General features: G+C 36.9%; 1 protein-coding gene across 5 annotated transcripts in view; it reads left to right on the top strand.

Moving 5' to 3' along the window:
* Positions 1 to 23,770, top strand: part of LOC102545109 (disintegrin and metalloproteinase domain-containing protein 5-like) — a 48,070-nt gene that overhangs the window by 19,461 nt on the left and 4,839 nt on the right. For 4 of the 5 annotated variants that reach the window (XR_012064370.1, XM_015236708.3, XM_072950244.1 and 1 more), the window contains exons 11-18: positions 50 to 186; positions 4,331 to 4,514; positions 7,706 to 7,804; positions 12,371 to 12,566; positions 18,516 to 18,606; positions 19,230 to 19,449; positions 22,343 to 22,429; positions 22,790 to 22,901. Coding sequence is in view for 4 of the 5 variants with exons in the window: in XM_015236708.3 (XP_015092194.2) it covers positions 50 to 186; positions 4,331 to 4,514; positions 7,706 to 7,804; positions 12,371 to 12,566; positions 18,516 to 18,606; positions 19,230 to 19,449; positions 22,343 to 22,429; positions 22,790 to 22,901 (1,126 nt within the window). In the remaining variant the exon portion in view is untranslated. The remainder of the gene's footprint in view (positions 1 to 49; positions 187 to 4,330; positions 4,515 to 7,705; positions 7,805 to 12,370; positions 12,567 to 18,515; positions 18,607 to 19,229; positions 19,450 to 22,342; positions 22,430 to 22,789; positions 22,902 to 23,770) is intronic. The other variant, XM_072950246.1, reaches the window with a different exon arrangement.

Raw genomic sequence — 23,770 nt, 5'->3', positions numbered from 1 at the left:
GAAGAGGACTCTTAGCTGACTATTTTCCTTTTCTTTTCCTTATATTTAGTATCCAGAGGGTTTATCCTTGGAGTCATATAGCATCAGTGTCGTGCAGTTGCTTGGCCTTAACGTGGGACTGAGTTTTGATAATACTGAGATCTGCCACTGTTCAGGAGATGTTTGCATAATGTCGTCAGAAGCTGTGTAAGATGATTCTGTTGTTGTTAAGTGCACACTATACTCAATTTTTTATTATTATTTTTTGGTTAGGAACTTTACAGTTTTGTTAACCAAACTGAAGTAATTGACACTTACCCAACAACTCTCAGATACACATTCTTTTCAAGTGCAAATGGGACACACACCCCAATAGGCCCAACACTCCTCCAGGCCTCTCCATGCCTGGGGAAATTCTCTTCCTCCTTCCTGCCTCCCAGAGTCCGGCTTGAATTTTTCTCTGCTGGCTAGGTTGAAGGCAACCTCTAGGAACAAGCCATATGAATTGTGTAATTTCAGTGCTTCTGCATAAAGTCAAATGCTTTGATATTTGCATTGTACAATATAAGCATGAATATTGCAATTTATGTTAATAATTTAAAGTAAAAATGTTTATTTAGAAAGACATTAAGTCGCACATAAATAAAACCATGACCCACTGAAAGAGAGGACTGCTGAAGAAAGGATAAAATTTCTTTAATTTTAGTACCATCAATAATACCTTTTCCCTACTTTACAAATAAGAGTTCCTGCATTTCCATTTTGCATTGGTTCCTGCAAATCACGTAGCCAGTCCTGGTTGATCTGCATCACCACCAAGACTGGTATGCTCAGTATGTTTAATTTGAGTCATTTTAGTGCGTATGTACAGTTACCTCATATTGGTTTTAATCTGCATTTCTTAGAAGATAATGATGTTAAGCATATTTTCATGCATTATAGCTTTGAATATCTCAGTTGGTGAAGAGCCTGTTTAACACTTTAGTCCATTTTTTAAAATAACAAATGAGATGTTCATGCTCTTGTTGAGTTGTAAGAATTGTTTATATATTCTAGCAATTAGTCCTTTACCAGATACATGATTTTTTGAATATTTTATCCTTATAGTGTCTTTTTTTAAGAAAATATTTTTAATTTTGATGAAGTACAGTTCATTTTTTCTTCATGCATCATGATTTTATAGCTCTTATATTCAGTTTTATCATACAGTTTGAATTAATTATTATGTACGTGTTTAAGTTCATTTTTATTTTTACCGTACGGATTTCCAGTTATTCCAATTCCACTTGTTGAAAATACCATCATTTCCCCCACTTAATTGCCTTGGTGACTTTGTGAAAAACCAGTTGACCAGAAATGTGTGAATTTTTATTGGACTCTTATTTCATATCGTTAGTCTGTACGTCTGCCCTTATAGAAAAGCAAACTGCTTTTATTACTGCAGCTCTATACTGAATTTTGAAATCATGTAGTACAAGTCCCTAAATTTTTTCTTCTTTTGCAAAATTGTTTTGGCCATTCTGGGTCCTTTGCATTTTCATATGCATTTTATTATCGGATTTCCAATTTTTATGAAACCTCCTGTTGAGATTTTTAAAAATTGAAATATAGCTTATTTATAACATTATCTTGGTTTCAAGTGTGCAGCATAGTGATTCAGTATTTTGACAGATTATATTCCATTAAAAGTTATTACAAGATAATGGCCCTAATTCCCTGTGCTGTACAATATATCCTTGTTGCTTAAAATAAAATATTATACATAGTAGTTTGTATGTCTTAATACCCTACCTGTAACTTGTGCCTCCCCTCTTCTCTCTCCTCTTGGTAACCACTGGTTTGGTTTATATATCTGTGAGTCTGTTTCTGTTTTGCATATACCTTCTTTTGTATTATTTTTTAGATTTCACATATAAGTGATATACATTATTTGCCTTTCTCTAACTTATTTCACTAAGCATAATGTTCTCTAGGTCCATCCACATTGCTACAAATGGCGGAATATATAGGTATATAAATTCCTGAACCACAGTGTCAATCAGGCTATGCAACATTTATATCTCCACAGAAAAGTTCTTTTGTGATACTCAACTGTCACAAAGGGCCAGGTCCTGGGTTTCTCATCTCAAAAGCCCCACAGGTGCTATTTGTTGTGCTGGCCCAGTGTGGGGCTGCCAAACTAAGACCTGGCGGATCGAAGGTCAGCTGCCTGTCCGTCAGTCAGTCTCTTCCCTGTCTCTGCAGTGATCTGTTGGTTTTAATGCTGGATCAAACAGTATGTTTTACTTTCCAGACTGGTGGCTGGGGACCTGAGCCACAGCTCCCCATCCCGCCACCCTCCCCCCGCCTTCCTGCCTCCATGTAAGTCCTCTCTTGTTTTAGTGATTTGCGGTGAGCATCCCTTTCCCTCTGTTGCAGGGGACCTGGTGGAAAAGGAAAGGTGTGTTGCCATATTTCCTACTCTTTGGGCATGGATTCCCTCCTTTCCCTTTGTTAGTGTCCTGGGTTCCCACGGACTCAGGGATTTGTCAGTTGAGGTTTCTCTGCACGCGCGCAAGTGTGTGTGTGTGTGTGTGTGTGTGTGTATACTTATATATATTTAAATACACATTATATATAGTACAGAGTAAAAGTGTTTTATTGAAAAAAAAGGGCCCTTTTACCTTCCACCCTGCCTCAGGCAACAACTGATCTAATTTCTGTCACTGCAGTTAGATTTATTGGCTCTAAAATATTATGTAGACTGAATGAAATGTACTCTCTTTTGAATGTTCAGTCTATAAGACTGTAATTGCTCTGAATTAAGCATTTTTCTTTAATTATTTGAATTTATTTATAATGTCTCCTTTTAAGTATTTTTATGCTAAATCTGACACCCGAGCTACCTCAGTGTTACTTTCTACTGACTGCTTTTTTTTAATTGGCTATGGATTACATTTTCTTATTTCTTTGTACATCTGTTATTATCAGCATATTGGATATTGTTGATGGTACAATAGAAAGCCTAGATTCTCCCACCTTCCTCTGAATAGCGTTGACTCTCTTTCTGCCAGGCAATTCAATTGTTGGGTAATCATTTTTAACTTTACATGCTTGGTTTTACGCCTTGTTAGTGTGGATCTATGAAAAACTCAAGATATTTCCAAACCTCTCTAAAATGGCAGGATTGAACCTCCAAATTTGGTTTTCCCCCGGGGAACTTGTCAGGGCTTGATACAGAGTAGGTTTTAGTGTAGGGCAGAGGTCAGCCAACAACAATCCATAGGCAAACTCTGGCTGCCTGCCTGTTCTGTAAATAAAACTGTCTACGCTTATTGGCTTACATATTGTTTACAGCTGCTTCTGTACCACAGTGGCAGAGCTGAATAGTTGCAACAGAGCATATGGCATATAAGCCTATCATATTTAGTCTGTGGCCACTTACAAAAAAGTGCATCAACTACTCGTAAATCGTGTTCTTCCTTGTGTTTAGTTGGATGCTGAGGTGTTAGTGAAGTACTAACGGCTCTCCACTCTGTCAGGACAGGTATTTCTACTGCCCTTCCCGTGGTATAAACCAACAGATATTTATCTGAAAAATGCTTAATTATGGAGAGCAAAAGCTCTAAAACACGCTTTTAAGGTTAATACAAACATACTCATATTGTCACTTAAAGAAAAATATACAAAGATGATATTAAATAGATAAAAAGTATATTAAATACTGAGGTCAAAAATTTTAAATTCAATTTTTTTGGCCCTGGGAATGTAAGTAAGGAACACCAGAATTTCTATGTCTAAAGACTTAATAAAGATCATAGGGTAGGTAGATAACAGGTATTACTTAAAACAAGATGAACGGCAAACGATTTTGGAACTTTTTTTTTTTTTACTTCATTATTTATTTATTTATTTTACTTTTTTTTTATTGAGTTAGAGTCGGTTTACAATGTTGTGTCAGTTTCCAGTGTAGAGCACAATTTTTCAGTCATACATGAACATACATACATTCATTGTCACATTTTTTTTTTGCTGTGAGCTACCACACGATCTTGTATCTATTTCCCTGTGCTGTACAGTATAATCTTGTTTATCTATTCTGTGTATGTCTCTCAGTATCTACAAATTTTGAACTCCCAGTCTGTCCCTTTGAAACTTCTTTTTTTAATTACAAGATTTTTCATGATGAAACTTAAAAAGTGTGTTAAAACATATTAGTATTTTAAAAATACTTTTTATTTTTAAAAAGTGTTCTTATTGTTTTCCATGAGAATAATGCTCTTTAAATTTCTCTTCAAAATATCATACAGTAGGAGAAATGGAGAGATATACAGTAATAATTTTTGTCATACTCATGTTTTGTATATGTCAGGCACTCTGCGGGCGTAAAGGATTTTAGCACCTGTAGCTTGGATGACTTTAAATATTTTGCTTCACATTCTGGCCTTGAATGTCTTCATAACATCTTTCCTGAGAAGCCAGCTTACAAGCAGGGCACAGTATGTGGCAATGGAATTTTGGAAGCAGGTGAAGAATGTGATTGTGGTTCTTTACAGGTTAGTAGGAAGTTTCTTCAAAAGCTTTTTATTTCCCATATATATGTATAATAGGTGGAAAAAAAGATAAAGAAGACCTTGTCTTCTAGAAAAATAAATTTGAGAAAGACCTTTTGGGGGGAAAGACGGAAGCCTTTAAGTTTCCTACTTTTGCTATTTTTTGAAGTGGACAGCAAAGGTCCTTCAGATAATGTTTGTCTTCAAATATTGCCCTCTGACCTTCTTTAGAGACATCAGCTCTAACCTTATAATTAGTGACCACAAAGAGTGCATAAGGAGTTGGAGAAATACTCCCTTAACAACAAGCAGTAAATGAAAACCGACAAGAGCATCTAAAGACTATAGACTGTTACCAGTGGGAGAGCAAAATGCATTGTTTGTTATTATACGGAGAAGAATTTTTGTTGACAGATTATGCCAATTAAAAATAGTTTAAAATGGAATCTGTTGCTTGTAGGAAACATAAAAATATAGAACTAGGATAAAACTGAAACAAAGATGAAAGATGATAGAAGAGGAATTGACAACGAATTGAAGAGTCATATGAAAACTCTCAGGAACAACAGTGATAAAATAGGGAATCTATTATACACAAATTGTATATACGTAATTTTATGTAGTAAAATATATAGTAGATACACACACACATGCATGCACATACACACACACTCACACACAATGTATATTATTTAATGGTACTGGAAAACATCTAAAAGAAGGAAGAAGCCAGAGGAGAGTTTAATCTCCCCATAAAAACTGCTAAAACCAATTAGTGAATGAAAGTGAATCCAAATTCCATGGATGATTTCTATGTGTAAATAATAAATAAATGGAAAAGGAAATAAACTGTACAATTCCATATACATTGTTTCAAAAACACGAAATATATAGAGATAAATTTAACAGAATATGTGTAAGACCTGTACAATAAAATCTTAGGTTACTCAAATAAATGAAAGAAGATTGAAATGGAGACACATCCCAATGCATGGATTGGAAGACACAATATTGTTAAGATGTCAGCTCTGCATAGATTGATCTGTACCCTCAATGTAATCTCCATCCAAACCCCACCCATCTTTCTGTAGAAACTGGCAAGCTGATACTATATATGGAAATGCAAAGGACCTAGGGTAGAGCAATTAGAAGAAAAAGAGCAAGAGTGGAGCACAAACACTAGTTTTCTGTAAATTTCAACATTTTCTGTAAAGTGGTAATAATCAAAGCAATGTGGTATTGGCCAAAGCATGAATATTTACCTTAATGAAATAGTATAGAAAATCCAGATATAAAATATTTATATAATCAGTTGACTTTCTGCCCTTATGTTAAGACAATTTAATGGGTGAAGAAAATCTTTTCAACAAAGATATTATATGAACTAGACTTTCATGTACATAAAATAAACCATGACATCCCACCATACACAAAAATTAACTTGAAATGGATCAAAGACCTAAATATGAAAGCAAAAATTCTAAAACTTAGAATAAAACATAGGAGGCAGTCTTTTTGATTCTGTGATAGGCAACAGTTTCTTAGATAAGGCAAATAAAAAAGAGATTTTCAGGAAAAAAACGTAACTTGTACTTCATCAAATTTAGAAACTTTTTCTTTTAGGCTTTGTTGAGAAAAATAAAATAGCAAACTCTGAAATGGGAGAAAATATTTACATATCATATATGTTCCAACATATATGTATAATATATTCAAAAGCCAATTCAAAGGACTTTATTCAAATACATAAAAAGGACAATTAAGAATTCTGATTTCTGGGGGGGAAGGTATAGCTCAGTGGTAGAGGGCATGCTTAGCATATGTGAGGTCCTGGGTTCAATCCGAGTACCTCCATTAAAAATAAACAAGCAAACAAACCTAATTACCTGCCCCTCCCCCAAATATGTGAGAAGTTTAGGAATCAGCACTCAGTCCTTACAACAAGTAAAAAGCTAAACAAATTAAGAAAGCAACAGCTCTTCTTACATCCATCAGAGAAGTGAAGTCACAGGGCAAACCACTGCCTGCTCCAAACTGGAAAAACACTCAGGTGAATGCAAAGAATCACAACTGACTGGAGTAGCAACCCAAAGCTAAAACCTTTTGGGAACCATCACCTGGGCAGGCAAACCTGAACTATAATTTTCAAATTTCTGGAGGCTCAACATGTAGAACTTGAATAGTTTAAAACTCCAGGGGGACCCAGTCATAGATGGGAACCACACACCATTTCATGAGTTTTACCTCCAGGAGTTTGAACTGTTCATCACAGTGAATACTGGACACAAGTTTTATGCTTCCGGCGAGGGGAGGAAAAGGAACCATCCTGAAATAGCCAGAGCATTCTATTCTTAAGAAAGTCTGCCCTTAATAATTACAAAGTTGTATGGAAAAAACAACTCCCCCAAACTAAGAGTAACCAAACATTTGATTAAAAGAAATGGTGAAGGAATAATTAAAACTTTGAGTGCATCAGCACATAAGTCAGTATATGAAATAAATAACTTTTTAAAAGTATAATATTGCTGTCTGTGGTGAAGCTGTTTATTAAAATACCAATTAAAAATAACAGTAACCAAAAAGACAAGACCAGGAAACCCAAATTTCTGATGTTGGTTAACTCCATAGTTTAGAACAAACTTGCTACTGACGACTGGAAAGTTGGTTGAAGGCACTGAATCTTGTACAATATAAGTAATCATGGGGCCAACATCCCAGTGAAAGCAGAGGTCTGGACAGACCAGCATGGCTTCTGGGACCATTTTGTTGAGGGGCAGGGGTTTGGGGTTTTGCCATTTCAGAGAGAGATGCTGAGAGTCTGAATGTTGCTCTTGACAGCTTCACATCAGAGAAGTTCTGTATGTAAATAGATGTATTAAGGAAACAAGAACATAAGAAAAATTTTGAAGACAATGTTAGTTAACAAGGCATCTTAATAAGTATTTCCTCTAAGATTTTGGCTCCACAGCAGTATGTTAATATTGTTCAAATTACATGGAATGTCGTGAAATGACACATTTCTTTTACAAACTAGTGAATGAGATGTTGATTTCAGTAAGTCTCATGTAAAGAATGAGATTACTGAAACTGTGCATTTTAAGAAATGTGTATACTTTGTAAAGAAGGTCTGTGTTGCAGGTTTATGTGACAACACCTAATCATACATGATTGAGTAACAAAGCATTTGTTCACAGAATTGTACACATACGAAATGCTGCGATCCTAGAACATGTAGAAAAAAGAAGAGAGAGTTAGGATGTGGCTCTGGGGAATGCTGTACCACGAGTTGTGTGGTAGGAGGCAATCTGTATTTTATTATATCTTAACATTAGAATTTCTTTTATTTATTTATTTATCTATTTTAACATTTTTTGAGTAATAGTCATTTTACAATATTGTGTCAAATTGCAGTGTAGAGCACAATTTTTCAGTTATAAATGAACATACATATATTCATTGTCACATTTTTTTTTGCTGTGAGCTACCACGGGATCTTGTATATATTTCCCTGTGCTGTACAGTATAATGTTGTTTATCTATTCTACATTTTAAAACCCCAGTCTGTCCCTTCCCACCCCCAACCCCCTTGGCAACCACAAGTTTGTATTCTATGTCTATGAGTCTGTTTCTGTTTTGTATATATGTTTTATTTTTTTTAGATTCCACATATGAGTGATCTCATATGGTATTTTTCTTTCTCTTTCTGGCTTACTTCACTTAGAATGACATTCTCCAGGAACATCCATGTTGCTGCAAATGGCGTTATGTTGTCAGTTTTTGTGAATGAATAGTATTCCATTATATAAATATACCACATCTTCTTTATCCAGTCATCTGTTGATGGACATTTAGGCTGTTTCCATGTCTTGGCTATTGTAAATAGTGCTGCTATGAACATTGGGGTGCAGGTGTCATTTTGAAGTAGGGTTCCTCCTGGATATATGCCCAGGAGCAGGATTCCTTGGTCATACGGTAAGTCTATTCCTAGTCTTTTGAGGAATCTCCATACTGTTTTCCGCAGTGGCTTTCCTTGCTTCCCTCTCCCACTCTTAATGATTTAGATGTCTTATTTTATTTTGTGTTTATTCTGTTTGTAATTCATGGTGGTTATCACCTTTCCAATTATGAGTTTCTCATTTTTGTAGCATCCTGCTTCTTTTCTATTTAGAGTAGATCTGTCAATATTTCTTTTAGCATGGGTTTAGTGTTGCTAAACTCTTCTAGTTTTTGCTTGTCTGTGAAGTTCTTTATCTCTCCTTCTATCCTAAAGGATAGCCTTGCTGGATAGAGTATCCTAGGCTGCATCTTTTTTTCATTCAGGACTTTGAATCTATCTTGCCACTCCCTTCTGGCCTGTAGTGTTTGTGTAGAGAAATCAGCTGAGAGCCTGATGGGGGTTCCTTTGTAATTCACTCTTTGTTTTTCTCTTGCTGCTTTTAGGATCATTTTTTTATCCTTGACTCTGGCCATCTTGATTATAATATGTCTTGGTGTGGGTCTATTTGGGTTCTTCCTGTTTGGGACCCTCTGAGCCTCCTTCCTGTACTTCTTTAGGTTTGGGAAGTTTTCAGTCATGATTTCTTCAAATACCTTTTCAATTCCCTTTGTTCTTTCTTCCCCTTCTGGAACCCCTATTATGCGTAGATTAGCACACTTTGTGTTATCCCATAGGTCCCTTATATTGTTTTTGTTGTTTTTTATTTGTTTTTCTCTCAGCTGTTCTGATTGGGTGCTTTCTGTTGTCCTGTCTTCTAGGTCACTTATTCGTTCCTCTGCACTATCTAGTCTGCTTTGCACAGCCTTTAGGTCAGCTTTCATCTCAGCAAATGAGTTTACTAATTCTACTTGGTTCTTTATACCTTCTATTTCATTTTTGACATATTTTATATCTCTAAACACTATTTCTTTTAGTTCCTTCAGCACTTTGATCACTCCTTTTTTGAAATCTTGATCTGTAGGCCATCGATGTCTATTTCCTTGATTGTAGTTTCAGGGGATTTCTCTTGCTCTTTTAATTGGGAGTGGTTCCTCTGCTTCTTCATATTGCTCATATCTCTCTGGTACTGTGGCTAGTGGGTGGGTGGGTCACTCCCCCTCCCGATGCTGTAGTCAGATGCTGCGCTCGGGCGAGGCAGGTGGGCAGATTGCGCCCCCTCCCAGCACTGTGGTCAGGGTGCTGCGTTCCTGCTGGGAAGACGGGTGGCTACCTGCTCTCTCCCAGCACCAGTTGCTCCGCTGCTCTGTGCAGCTACCTGCTCCACCTCGGGTCGGTGCTCCGCTCTGTAGGCGGGCTCAGAGAAGACTGCAGAACAGCCCCGCCCCTGCTGTGTGCCAAATCTCAACTCCTTGTTTGTCTTTGTGGTGTGAGTTCTTTGAGGTGCCAGGGCAGAAAGATCCTATCTGCCTCAGGCTGTAAACAAGTCTCAGTCCTGCGTAGAAGGTTGCAGAGCCCCCAGGTGTGGATGCAGGTCTCAGCCCCGCCACTACCCGGATGCTGCGTGCAGGAGGAGATGGCGGCTGTGGCTGCGCCCGCCTCTCTTCTTGCAAGAAGTGCCAGTAATGGCGCCATGGGTCTGAGGAGACAAAGGCTACGGCACCCCTTCCCCCAGGGCACACTAGCTGTGTTGCTTTGCTTTTTTCCACAATTTATGGGGAACCGAGGTTGTTCTGCTCCATATCGCCCCCGCCAGCCACAGCGCTCAGCACCCTGCAGTCCCCTGGGGCTACCTCAGTGCAGCCGCCCCAGTCCTCTGCCCGGCTCGGGCGGCCTGTCCCAGCCCCCAGCTGCCAGCTCGTGTCTCGGGCTGGGTGTCGCGTGGACCCTTTGTGCCCGTTTAAGTTAGTTCTGTTGGTCAAGGGGTGCTTGGGGCAGATCTGAGCCTCAGAGGCTCCCTCTCCGTCCTGCTGATCTTTCCGTTGGAGAGGGGGAGACCCAGTGAATGAGTGCCAGTCCTCCTTTGCTGTGCTCCCTCCTCCCAGGACGGGTCCTGCACTGTTTTTCTTTTTCTTCTTTCTTTTTTCCTTTTCTCCTACCAGATTTTTGGCGTCTTTGTCTTTTGAAGGGGGCAATGTTCTGTCAGAGTTTGGCAGCTGCTCTGGTTGGCTGAGTGGGTCTGTAGATGTGAGTTTTGGTGTATTTGTGGTAGAGGGTGAGCTATGAGCATCCTTCTACTGCACCATCTTGCTTCTCCCTCTGAAATTTCTTGAAATACTTGTTTTTCCAAGGCAATGAAAAACATGTCAGTACTATATTCCATCCTTCCCATTATGTTATATGCAATTAGTCCTGGACCCGCTCTCACACTTCAGTCCAGTCAGTGATCTATCATCTCTAGGACTCTCCTGTATGTAGTGCCTGGTGCTTCTGTCTCCTGGCTTGACCTCCCATTGGTATCCCACATTACAAATCTCTCCTACACTCATTGAGATTTCTCTATGATCAGCATATATCTTGGGGAACACTCTTCAGGTCTTATTTTCCAACACCCTGCTTCACATGGGGACAGGAAGTTAGATTAGTTCCTTCTGTTGGCTAACTCCTCTAGACTGTCTTCTGGTAAAGTCCTCTTTGCAATTCATGCAGTTACTGTTATATAACCATTCAGTCCTTCTTTATTGAAAGCATTGAAACAATTCCTGAAAATTGCCCAACAGACAGCACAAATGCACTGGACTTCTAAGGAGAAAGAAACAAACTCTTGAACAAGATAAATGGCGCACCTCCATAAGATTGGAGAAACAGTATGATTTTGTCTTTAAAAACTTTCCCCCAGGTTTATTGGTGTAATCAACATAAAACATTCTGTAGTTTAAGATGTAAAATGTAATGATTTGCTTTCTATTAAGCATATATTGTGCAAAGGTGACCACAATAAGGTTAGTTAACACATCTGCCACATCACATAAGTGAGAACATTTAAGATTTACTATCTTAGCAACTTCCAAGTATATAATACATCATTGTTAACTAGAGTCATCATGCAGGACATTAGATCCCAAGACTCTTTCATTTTATAACTGAAAATTTGTACCCTTAACTGTTAACTCAAGCTTGAGTGACACAAGTGTCGTGTCTTCTCACATGTCACTTGGAGAATCTGTTTCATATTTACCCCAGGTAGCAGATACTTACTGACAATGAGACGAGTATCCAGAAAACCTCTTTGAGAGGCAGGGTTTGAGCTGTGTCTGTAGGACCTTTGAAGCTAAATCAAACTTGACTTAGTTTGCATAAGATAGTGATCATAGCCATGAGGAACTGGGGCTTGGCTTGAAGAAGGGGTTTGCAGTGATGATATTTAGATGTTTGTTGGCAAAAGCAGGTAAACATAAAGGGAACCCTGGTAGCTATGAGCACTGAAGAGATGAAAGATGCATAATTGGATAAACTATTTTTTTACAGCTGTTTTCAAAGTGGTTTGTGAAATAAACCTTCACCTATGTGCCCTACAAATTTCTTTTCCTGAATGTTTATGAGGAAGATTTATTGTTTTGTCAATGGTTGCTGATTTCTGCTTTAAGAATAGTATAGTTAAGAAACCAGAGGCTGCCCATGGGAGCATACCCTTAATGGGTTGAAAGCAATTTTTATACTAATTCCTTAGTTCTACTTTCTTTTTTTATAATTACGGTGGTCTACTTATCTTTGAGTTTCTCATATCTCTCACAAGCAATACCCACTCCTTCGGGCACAATAAATAGGTGTCTATGAAAGGCTCAAGCAGTTAACAAGAAAACAATTTCCTTATTGCTCTTAGCAAATGAGAAAAAAATGGATGGAAATTTCAAGCCTGAAGAGAAAGCAAACTTGGGTGTCCTTGACATGTACTTTTTCCCCTTATGTTCCTTTTCTCTTCTAGCTGAAGCCACCTGGTACTGTGTGTAGGGAGCCAGTTGATGAGTGTGACTTCAGGGAATACTGTACTGGGACTCGGCCACACTGTGGGGTGGACACCTATGCACGAAATGGAGAGATTTGCTCTGGGGGTTCCTCCTTCTGTTTCGGTGGACGCTGTCGGTCATACACAGCGCAGTGCAAACGTTTACTTGGAAGAGGTAATGACCATCCTTTTCCTTCTTTGTTCCTAAAATCCAATTATTCTAAGCTCCATTATTCAATTCTATGAAACAAAAATGTACGTGTAATTTTAAAATGAGTATATATTATGTGTAGACCTAGTGTGGAGTAGTGTTAAAAGAAATAAAATTTTCTTTTTTTTATTTATTTTTATTTTATTTTTTTAGAAATAAAATTTTCTTCATTATGAATAAAAAAAAACCTCTGAGTTTATAAAGAATGCTTCTTTGCTTCTTGGAGCTTCTTGGAAGATTATGTTGACAAAAAATTAAGTAGTAGTCAATCTAAGAAAGAAATAGGGAATGTTATTCGAGCCAACCTGAGGATTATAACCCAGGAGATAGTCTTTCAGAAAGCTCTGAGGACTGACTGTTCTGCCCATTAGAGGTCAAAGCATAGTTATATATGTTTTCTAGACAAAAGGTCATACATCAAAGTAACGTACTGACAGTGTATATAGTCCAGATCTGCATGTAAAAGGCCAAGTAGTGGGTCATCGTGACCCCTTACAGGATTGAGAAAGGAATGTTATCTCCCAAGGAGTTACCTTGCTGATGCCAGGAGAAAATTGCTCTTTTTGTTGGAGCAGACATTCCAGTGTCTTCCAGGGAGGTCTGGTTATGTATAATGTAGATTCTCAATAAGAGAGGTATTGGCCCAAATGGGCAGAGAAAGAATTTTATTTGAAAATTTTCTTGACCTGCCTTAAAAATCATCTTATTTCATCAATTATATAGAAGTTGTGGTGGTGCAGTTTAGTTTAGATTTAAATGAAACAAGCATTTTTACTAGAATAAAGCAGGGCTAATCACTGATTGGGTGAATTTCAAAAGTGGGTGTGTTCAAAAGGTCTTGCTGATGAATGAAGGCTTCAACTTGGAACTGGTCTTGCCCAGTTTGATAGCTTTCTGTAAATCTGTGAATCATTAGCTTCATTGAAATATACAATCTCTTGCACATGAGAAGCTCATGTTCTTTGAGAGAGAGAAATTTTTCATTCTCTGTCCTCCCTTTTGGCCTTCCTTAGCCAGGTTATAGGAGAGGACTCTAAGTATTGTCTAGAGGGATATGAATGCCAGAGATTTAAGAAGGATATGAGATGAGATACAGGTTTTGGTGATCTTTATAATTTTTTTCTGCTTTTCCACCAGAGTTATAGTTACACCATCTGACAGGACAATGGCTCCATTAAAGTAGTATTTAAAACATAATTGAAACAGAAGAGATACAGCCAAACAAATGGCCAGTAAAATTAGGAAGAAAAACAATCCAGATCCATGATTCAATGTTCCCCCAAGTAAAACCAGGAAAATAAATCTCAGTTCTGACCACATAAATTTAGAGCCAGGTAGTGGGATGTTGGCTAGGTGTCTCTCAGGTTATTTTATTTACTGTTTCTTTAGTATTAGCAGTGATTCTGAGTAATATTAAGCCCTCTGTGAGGATTACATGTGTGTAAGTAAAACAATCTTCTCCATTAATGGTACAGATTTCTCCCTGGAGGCAAGTATAACATCTAAAGCGTTTTGATTTTAAAGTAATGCCTTTCCAGCACAAGTGGCAATTTGTGCTAATGAATTTACAGCATGATGAATCTAGGCCTAACTGTCATTCAGTTTTTGTACTTATTTTTGGAAAACAATCCCATTTTCTAATCCTTCTGCAAAACTTGGGGGCAAAGGAGGCTGTTGCAAAATTTCCCTCAATCGTCATTGTGTTTCCATCCAAATTAAGTATAATTCATCTCTGTCCCCCATGGACACTAGTTAATTAGAACAGTATTGAGTAGGGGTGATATAATTCTAAAATAGGCATTATATTTCCAAGATAAAAAATATGATTTACAGGCAACAGCCCATAAAAATCATATTCCACAGACCCAATACAAGCCATCATGTACCACCAAATTATCGTTTCTGGCCAAAATATACTTACGGGGTTGTAATACTGAAAGACACAGTTTATACATAAAGCGGTATCATTTAAAGTAGAGAAATCTATAGATCTATGGTAAAGAACCTTGAGTTTAAGCAGTAAGGTTTTTTTTTTTCTTTCTTTCTTAGGTTAGTAAATGCACCTCCACTGGAAATGTACCACTTTTTCTAAGTTCCTTTGTTTCTGGAAAAGTCTAGTTTACAGCATGCTCTCACATGCAGAAGCTTCCTCTTCTAGGGGTACTATAGAATGATGTTACAGTGTGGATGCCATCCCACTCGTGGTGATGTTCGTCCTCTAGAATGTAGAAAGTCTCGCTGGTTGTAAAGTCACATATATTATTAGGGGGATTTGTCACGAAATCGAACTGTGTGACGCGTAAAGAACGTGAGTACATAACCAAATTACATCAGGCTTTCTCAGCCTCGGCACTGTTGGTATTTTAGGCCAGACAGTTCTTGTTCTGAGAGGTAGGGGATTGCATTTTAGCATTTTTAGCAGCATTCATGGCCTTTTCCTGCCAGACACAGTGCCTGCACACATTTTTGGTTTTCACAGCTGGCTTCTAGAGAGCAGAATTCAGGGTTGCTGTTCAGTATCCTACAATGCACAGAACAGTCCCTACAAAAAAGAATGATCTGACCCCAGATACAAGGACTTACTAACACCATCTCATTAATTGCTTTCTGGCTGTTTTGTAGCTCCCCTGTGAGAAAATACTTGCAAATTATATATCTGATAAGAAGTTAATATGCAGAATATATAGAAAACTCCTAAAAGTCAACAACAGAAAGCAAACAGCCCGATTCAAAAAAGGCATATTGCTTAAATAGATATTTCTCCAAAGAAAATATACAGATGGCCAACAAGCACATGAAAAGAAGATCAATATCACCAATCATTAGGAAAATCCAAATCAAAACTACAATGAGATACCACCTCACACCCATTAGGATGGCTTCTGTCAAGAAACCAAAAAACAGCAAATGTTGACAAGGATATGGAAAAACTGGAAACATTGTGTACTGCTGGTGGGAATGTAAAATGATACAGCCACAGTACTGTGTATGAAGACTCCTCAGAAAATTAGAGATAGAATTACCATATGGCCCAGCAATTCCTCTTCTGGGTATACCCAAAAGAACTCAAGGCAGTATCTGGAAGAGGCATTTGTACACCCATGTTCATAGCAGCATTATTCATAGGAGCTAAAACTTGGAAGCAACCCAAATGTCCACCAATGGATGAATGGATAAAGCAAAATGTGGTACATATAAACACTGGAATCTTATTTAGTCTCAAAAATGCTGGACATTTTGCAATAAGCTACCACATGGATGAACCTTGAGGACATTACAATAAGTGAACTAAGCCAGTTACGAAAAGACAAATACTGTGTGATTCCACTGAAAAGAGGCACTTAGCATAATCAACATCATAGAAACAGAAAGTAGAATGTTGGTTGCTAGGGGGTCAGAGGAGGGAAGAATGGAGAGTTATTACTCTGTTGGTATAAAGTTTCCATTTTACAAGATAAACAGAGCTATGGGGATGGACAGCAGTGATGGTTGCAGAACAATGCAAATGTATGATCACTTGACCCTGTACTTAAAAATAGTTAAGATGGTAAACTCTATGTGTATTTTAACATAAAATTTGTAGAAAGGCAAACAAAATACCTAATTTATTTGACATTTGGAACTACCTCTTTTTAAGATTCTTTATAATAATCCAGGCTAATTTTTTTTTAAAGCTTCATTCCATTATTTCCTTCCTTTGATGCCCATTTGATACCCATAGTTGGAGAATGAGAGGTATTACCATTTCCTTAAATGTCTGGTAGAATTCTCATGTGAAGCTGTCTGGTCTTGGACTTTTTGTTTGTTGGGAGTTTTTTGATTATTCATTTAATTTCAATACCAGTAATCTATGTCTGTTCAGGTGATCTGTTTCTTCCTGATTCAGTCTTGGAAGATTATATGTTTATAGGATTTAACCTCTTTCTTCTAGGTTGTCCAATTTGTTGATTTATAAGTTCATAGTATCATTATATGATTGTTTGTATTTCTGTGATACTGTTGTAATTTCTGCTTTTTTATTTCTAATTTCATGTATTTGAGTCCTCTTTTTTATATATTTTTTTTTCCTCTCTGTCTTTTTTCTTAATGAGCCTGGCTATAGGCTTACCCATTATGTTTATTTTCTCAAAAAAAGCATCTCTTGATTTCATTGACCTCTCCTGGAGAGTAGAAATGTGCACTTGATGAGAATGTGTATTCTCATGATTTTCGATGAACTGTTCTGTAGGTATCTAGCAAGTCCAACTTGTCTAATGTGTCATTTAAGGCCAGAATGGTTTCCTTGTTGATTTTTCTGTCTGGATGATCTATCCATTGATCTAAGACGGACATTAAAATTCCCTTACTAATATTGCATCACTGTCAGTTTCTCCCTGAATGTCTATTAATATTTGCTTTATATTCAGGTGCTCTTATAGTAGGTGCCTACATGTTTACAAATGTTAACATTCTCTTCTCTGTGGGCCCCTTTATCATTATATAATGACCTTCTCTGTCTTTTATTATGGACTTAAGTCTCCTTTGTCTGATACGAGTATTGCTACCCCAGCTTTTTCTTTTTTCATTTCCATTTCATAAAACATCTTTTCCATCCCCTCACTTTCACATTGCGTGTTTCTTTAGGTCTATTGAATTCTTCAGTTCAGTCATTGGATTCTTCATCTCCAACATTTGCTTGTTTTTTTAATATTTTCTACCTCCTTATTGAACCTCTTAATTTGTTCTTGTATTATTTTCTCTATATCCTAAATTGCTTGTCTGTTTGCTTTTGTGGCTTTCCTAGTATCTTTAGAGCAATTATTTTGAATTATTTGTCAGACATTTTCTGGGTATCTACTCCTTTGGGGCCATTTTCTGGAGTTTTATTGTGTTCTTTTTGTGGTGTCATATTTCTCTGATTTTCATGATCCCTGTATCCCTGCATAGGTGTCTGCACATTTGAAGAAATGGTCACCTTAAGTTTTGCACCTTTTCAATTCTGGCCATGTATAGAATTTGGGAGAATTGGAAAGTTTGTATTAGATTTAATCAAGTCTGTATTTTGAGTATAGGAAAGCAAACAGAAGCCAATTACTTACTGGTGAGTTGAAGAGCAGGCCTTTTCAAAAGAATTGCTGCTGATTATGGTGGATTCTTGTTACAAATCTATTTTGGCCTGTTATAGAATCCTGTAGATGTATGGATGGATTGTGTCTTTCAGGAGAGAGAGTGAAATTTATAGACCATGTTCTCCAGCTATGAAAATCTGTGAAATTGCTGAAGAGAGCACCCTTGTCAATTAAAAGTGGTGACAACAAAAGATCTCAGTTCTTATTATGTGTGATGAACATGATCAACACCACCCACCTCCAAATCACCAAGTCAAAGCGATGGGGCAGCCTTACATACCTTTTAATTTTTCATGACCTTAAAATTAGATACAACTAAATATTTGAAAGGGCTAAAGTAGTTGAACATTCACATGTTTCCTAATTTTCAAATTCAGTAGTTCTAGTTCAGCGATTGTTAGGATACTAGGGAACAGAGATGAGGACCCTAGTTTGGAATAAGAAGAGTTAAATCACTGCTCAGTATTGCATTGTGAATACTATCGCTTTCCTCTTATTTTGTAATGAGAGGAAAGTATCCTTTCACACTGGATAGGAAGCTAAGGCAGAAAGTAAACAATTTAGAGGAAATAGAGCAATGGCAGCTTATTTTTCTAACAGCCTCTGTTTTTCCATATGTAGCCATTTGAGTAATGTTGCTTTTTACTTAACTAATCTTGATTTATCCCCAGCAACATTTTAATGCCAGGTAATTATAAACCTTCCTAGGGATCATATTATAATTTCCAGACTGTGTCTTTTATTTCTATAATGGTAGTTGGAATTATGTGTTATAATTTACTTAAGGCTTTTTTTTTTCTTTTAGGTGCTAGAGGTGGTCCATTTGCTTGTTTTGATGAAATAAATACAAGAGCAGATAAATTTGGAAACTGTGGCCGAGGATTTTGTGATTTCCGGTGTGTACTTATAAAATCATAATTTCATTTGGAGTATAGGTTACATATTGCTGAGATTCTAGAATATATTATTATGCACAAGCTAAGGTGGCATTTTATAACAGGTGCTTTTTGTTTCATGATCTGAGCTAAATAGTATTACCTGTTGCCTACAAATAATAACATGTATTCATTACCTATAATGTTACCACAATGAAAACTTGCCTCTGTTTACTGCAGGGATGTGCTAGGCATTGTGTTAGGTCATTTACATACATTATATGTTTATTCTATATATTATAAATATATTTATATACATCAAGTGTTTGTAGTTAGAATTATTTAAATCTCATTTTACTAATGGAAAAAAATTGAAGTCCAGTGATCATTTGCTCAAATTTCAGAAGCTAATATAGAACAGATCAGGGCCGCCAGATGCAAAAGTGATTTTTACCTTGCCACGTTTCCTCACAAAACAAAGAGAGCCAAGTCATACATGAATCAGTGTGCTCAAAAAGGTTACTGGGAAAAATATGTAAAACTCGGATCAAAATGAGTAAAATACTTTTAAAACTCAGCTATAGCAGGCATCTATGTTATTTCAGTAAATAGTAATACAATCTTTTTCTTCCTTATGCTTCTAGTCATGCCCTATGTGGAAAATTAGTGTGTGCCTGGCCGCACAAAGCTATAGTAACGCGTCCAAATTTATCTGTGATTTACACACATGTGCGAGGGGATATATGCACATCTACATTTCTACACACGGATAAGCCAGTTAAAGGAACAATGACCACAATTGACAGACCTGAAGAAAGAGATGAGACATTTGTGGAAGATGGCAGTATGTGTGGACCTTACATGGTAATCAGAACTAAAAAATTTTGATGTTTAAACATTATTTTTTGTGGTTATAATCATGTTGACAGTACACCAACCAGTGCATTTTAACAGCCTTATTGAGGTATTACTTACCATAAAATTCACCCATGGTAAGTGTACAATTCATTGCTTTTGATTAATGTATAGAGTTGCCCAGTCATCACCATATTCAATTTTGGACCCCGCCCTGATTTCCCCCCTCCCCGTATTGACTACCCCACCCATAAGCAACAAACCAGCTTCCCCTATTATTATATCTAACAATGGTGTGGTTTATGTGTTATAATCAATGAACCAGTGTTGATACATTACTCTTAACTAAATCCCATGCCTCATTCAGATTTCCCTAGCCTTTACCTAGTGTCCTTTTGCAAGGTTCCACTCAGAATACCACGTGATTTATTAATGTGTATCTTTAGCCTCCTCTTGACAGTTTCTCAGAATTTTCTTGGTTTTGATGGCCTTGACAGTTTCCAGGAGATATTCTGTAGAATGTCCCTCAATTTGGATTTGTCTAATGTGTTTCTTATGATTAGCCTGGATTTATGTGTTCTTGGGAGGAAAACTACAGAGATCAAGTGCTCTTTCATCATGTCATATCAAGTATAGGTACTTGTTGATGTTAAATTAAGCTTGATTAACTGGCTGAGGTCATGTTTGTCAGATTTCTCACTGTAAAATTACTCTTTTCCTCCTCTTTCCATATTGTACTTTAATTGTAAGAAGTCACCACGTATACACCAGATTTAAAGAGCAGGAAGTTATGTTCCATCTTATTGAAGGCTTGGGAACTACATGCATTTTTCTTTATTCGGGTATAGTTGATTTATGATGTGATATAAGTTCCCAGTCTACAGTAGAATGAGTCAATATTTTTATAGCTTATACTCCACTTAAAGTTACTATGAGTCTAGAATGAGGGGACCAAAATTGCCAACTGGTATATTTACCTATTTTTCCCTGGTTACTATATTAGTTTTTATCACTGTGTAAAACATTACCAAAATCTTGGCAACTTAAAACAACACCCATGTCACAGTTCCTGTTAAGTCAGAAGTCCAACAAAGCACAAGCAGGTTCTCTGTTTGGGGTCTCACTAGGCGGAAATAAAGTTCCTGGCTGGGGTCACAGTCTCATTTGAGGCTGGAGTCCTCTTCCTGTCTCATTGGTTGTTGGAAGAATTCATTTTCTTGCAGCCATTGCTCCATTTTAGTCCTAATTATCTGCCAGGGGTTGCTCTTGGCCCCTAGGAGCTCCCCCTCAGGTCCTGGTCACATGGCCCTCTCACAACATGGCAGCTTATTTCTTCCAAGCCAGCAAGAGAATCTTCTGACCTCTCCCATCTTTTAAGGGCTCACATGATTAGGGGAGGCCCCACTGAGAATGATCTCCCTTTTGATTAATTCAAAGTTGACTGATTATGGACCTTAACTACCTCTTTAAAATCCTTTTATATCTATGAAATAATCTAATCATAGGAATGATATTCCATCATATATTCACTGGTTCTCCCCCAACTCAAAGAGAGGGGATTATCCAAGAAATGTACACCAGAAGAGTATGGGGACCATCTTAGAATTCTACCTAGCCATTACCTTCCCCCAAACAAACCTTGCTGAGTCTGATTGCCCGTCTATAAAATATAAAAATAGGGAATAATATCTACCTCAATGGATTGTTACAAGAATTAACATATACAGTTACTTATATTATACATAAAACTAAAAAAACAGTATTAACAATTAATTATATAGCATACTATAATTATAGAAAGTTTTTAGAAACTTATAATATTCTATAAATTAATGATGTATCTAACAACAATTTAATATTCTAATTAATCCTAGAAACCATTCATTCTAAGAGTTGCTCTGCAAAATTAAATTAACAGATTTTTTCTTGAGAGACAGTCTCAAGGTTTAATTGCTAAATTTAAATTTATTTCTATATAATACTTTTTGATAATAGCACATGAAAATAATTATAGGTCTGTCACATCTTGCTCATTTGGAAACATAGGTAAAAATATGACCCAAGGACTCCCTCCCCCTTGAAATCTAAGTGATATTGGCTCAAACCTGTATCTTAGAATTCTGACCCTCCTCTTTCTGCATATTGTTGGTTATTGTGCTCCAAAGACAAACCTCACCCAGGAACAAAATCCTTTCACAAAGTATTGAATTTACTGAATATTTTGGATAATTAAGAAAAGTCACACAATTTAATGCCATAAATTGGGAAAATGTTAATTTACACGTTAAACATTCCTTTTTCTTAGAAGGCCTTTTAGCCATCTCACCCTTGGGAGTCTCTAAGTGTCCTGTTACCTCATATAATGATCTCTTACCCTGGCTTTCCTCCTTCTCATTGTTTTCCCACATGGAATAGTAAATTACCTTCCTTTGCTCCTCATACCAGTGAATTTAAGACCTTGACCTCTCACTAGATAGTTCTCAACCCTGACTGCCCATGATGACAGCTGGACCTGCCCCACGAGATTTTCACAGAAGGCTCTCGTGTGGAGCCCAGTCACGAGTATTTTTTAAAATGCTCCTCAGATAATTATTGAACTCAAGAGACTAATCAAATTATTTTTCCAGATATTTCTCTTTCTAAGAAGACTACTGATGCTAGATGGTAAGAAAATAAAACTTCCACGTTCTTCCATTTGACTTTATCTTTACCATCTGAAGGCACACAGCTTATTTAACATTAATTTCAATATAGTCACAATTATTACTTTATTTTACTTTTTGGGTTTTTGTGCAAATTCTTGGTAATGTGAATTCTGGCATTTTCTTGAATTTTTCTTATTATGTATGCACACAAGCTGATGGTTTGACTGACTTTGTTTTTCACTTCTGCTTTATTTTAGTTTTGTCTGAAGTTTAACTGTGTAGAGGCCAAATACCAAATGAATCTTAGGGCTTGCAATTCTGATTTGCATTGTCATAAAAATGGAGTAAGTAATTTCAATTTTCATTTTAAGCAACATGCTTTGAACTATTCAATAAATAGTTTGGCAATTTAAATAAATCATTTGAATGATTTTTGAAAAAAAAAATTCATGCTGCTTGGTGTCATTTAACAGTCTATATAACCTAGAGCCTCAATCTTATTTTCTTAAGAAATCCTGCCAAATTCTAAAGTATGGAAATTTCAAGAGAAAATTTGTGAAAATTTGTTGAATTTGTCTATTTAAGATAAATTCTCTAGAATGGGTAAATTCTTTGGAATAAATTCTGTTGAATAAGTATAGAATTGGTCTCTATTGAAAGCCATCTTTGTACATAAAAAATTGTTTATTTTCTGCTTATTCTAGACCTGCAACAATTTTAACCACTGCCAGTGTAAGGAGGGATTTATGCCTCCTAATTGTTTACCAAAGGAAGGAGAATTTGGAAGTATCGATGATGGACATGTGATCAAATCTGGTTAGTGTCTTTAAAACTTTATTAATCAAAGATAATATGTGAGAGAATAAGTTTAGGTTCCAAGACAATACATAAGAGAATAAACTTAATCAAAGATAGTATATGAGAGAGGAAGTTTAGGTTCCAAGCTAGACTGCAAAGCAATTGATATCAACAAATACGGTTTTACTTTACTTGTAAGATTTTAAAAGACTTTAAGATAGTTCAAGTTTGTATTGTTCTTTCTATATCAACATCGACATTATTAACAAAAAGTGTACCTAATGTTAGGCAATTTTAAAAGTAGAAATTCCATTGCATTAAAAAGAAAACTAACAACAACAAAAAACAGTGTAAGGGACGGAAGCAGGATCCGTTTTCTGGTCCCTGAAAATATTACTTAGACTTTCGAGGCCACCTGGGCATATATTACTTTCATTTTCAGATATCCACGTGGTATCTATCACTGATCACCCAGAAGACAATACAGGGTGCAGAGAACCCACCTGCAGTGCGTGGCCAGAGAGGCTGATCGCTTTGCCTGATGCACTCGCTGTCTGATTACAAATAATCCTTATCTTGAAGATACGTAGGGAACCCCAAGCATGTGCACAAAGCTGACTGAAAAAGAAAATGCTGCTCCTACCTGGAATTCACTTGAAAAACAAAACAAAACAAAACAAAACAAAAGACCTATGGGAAGAAAGGGAGGATCGCTGGGGCGGTTGTAAGGAGTATTTTGAGCCTGGCGATCACCGCACTGCGGCCGAAGGAAGAGTGGCTCTTCCGACCGTCGGCTCCTCCTGCGGCAAAGGCCTGGTAGAAAAATAGCTCATGTCAGGTGAAAGGAAGCATGGCGGCAAGTTGTGGAGGAAGCAGGCCTTGGTCCG

The sequence above is a fragment of the Vicugna pacos genome, chromosome 26, assembly GCF_048564905.1.
Source record: "Vicugna pacos chromosome 26, VicPac4, whole genome shotgun sequence".
NCBI classification, from domain to species: Eukaryota; Metazoa; Chordata; class Mammalia; order Artiodactyla; family Camelidae; genus Vicugna; species Vicugna pacos.
The sequence above is the reverse complement of the archived record's forward strand: the minus strand, read 5'-3'. Positions and strand labels throughout refer to the sequence as shown.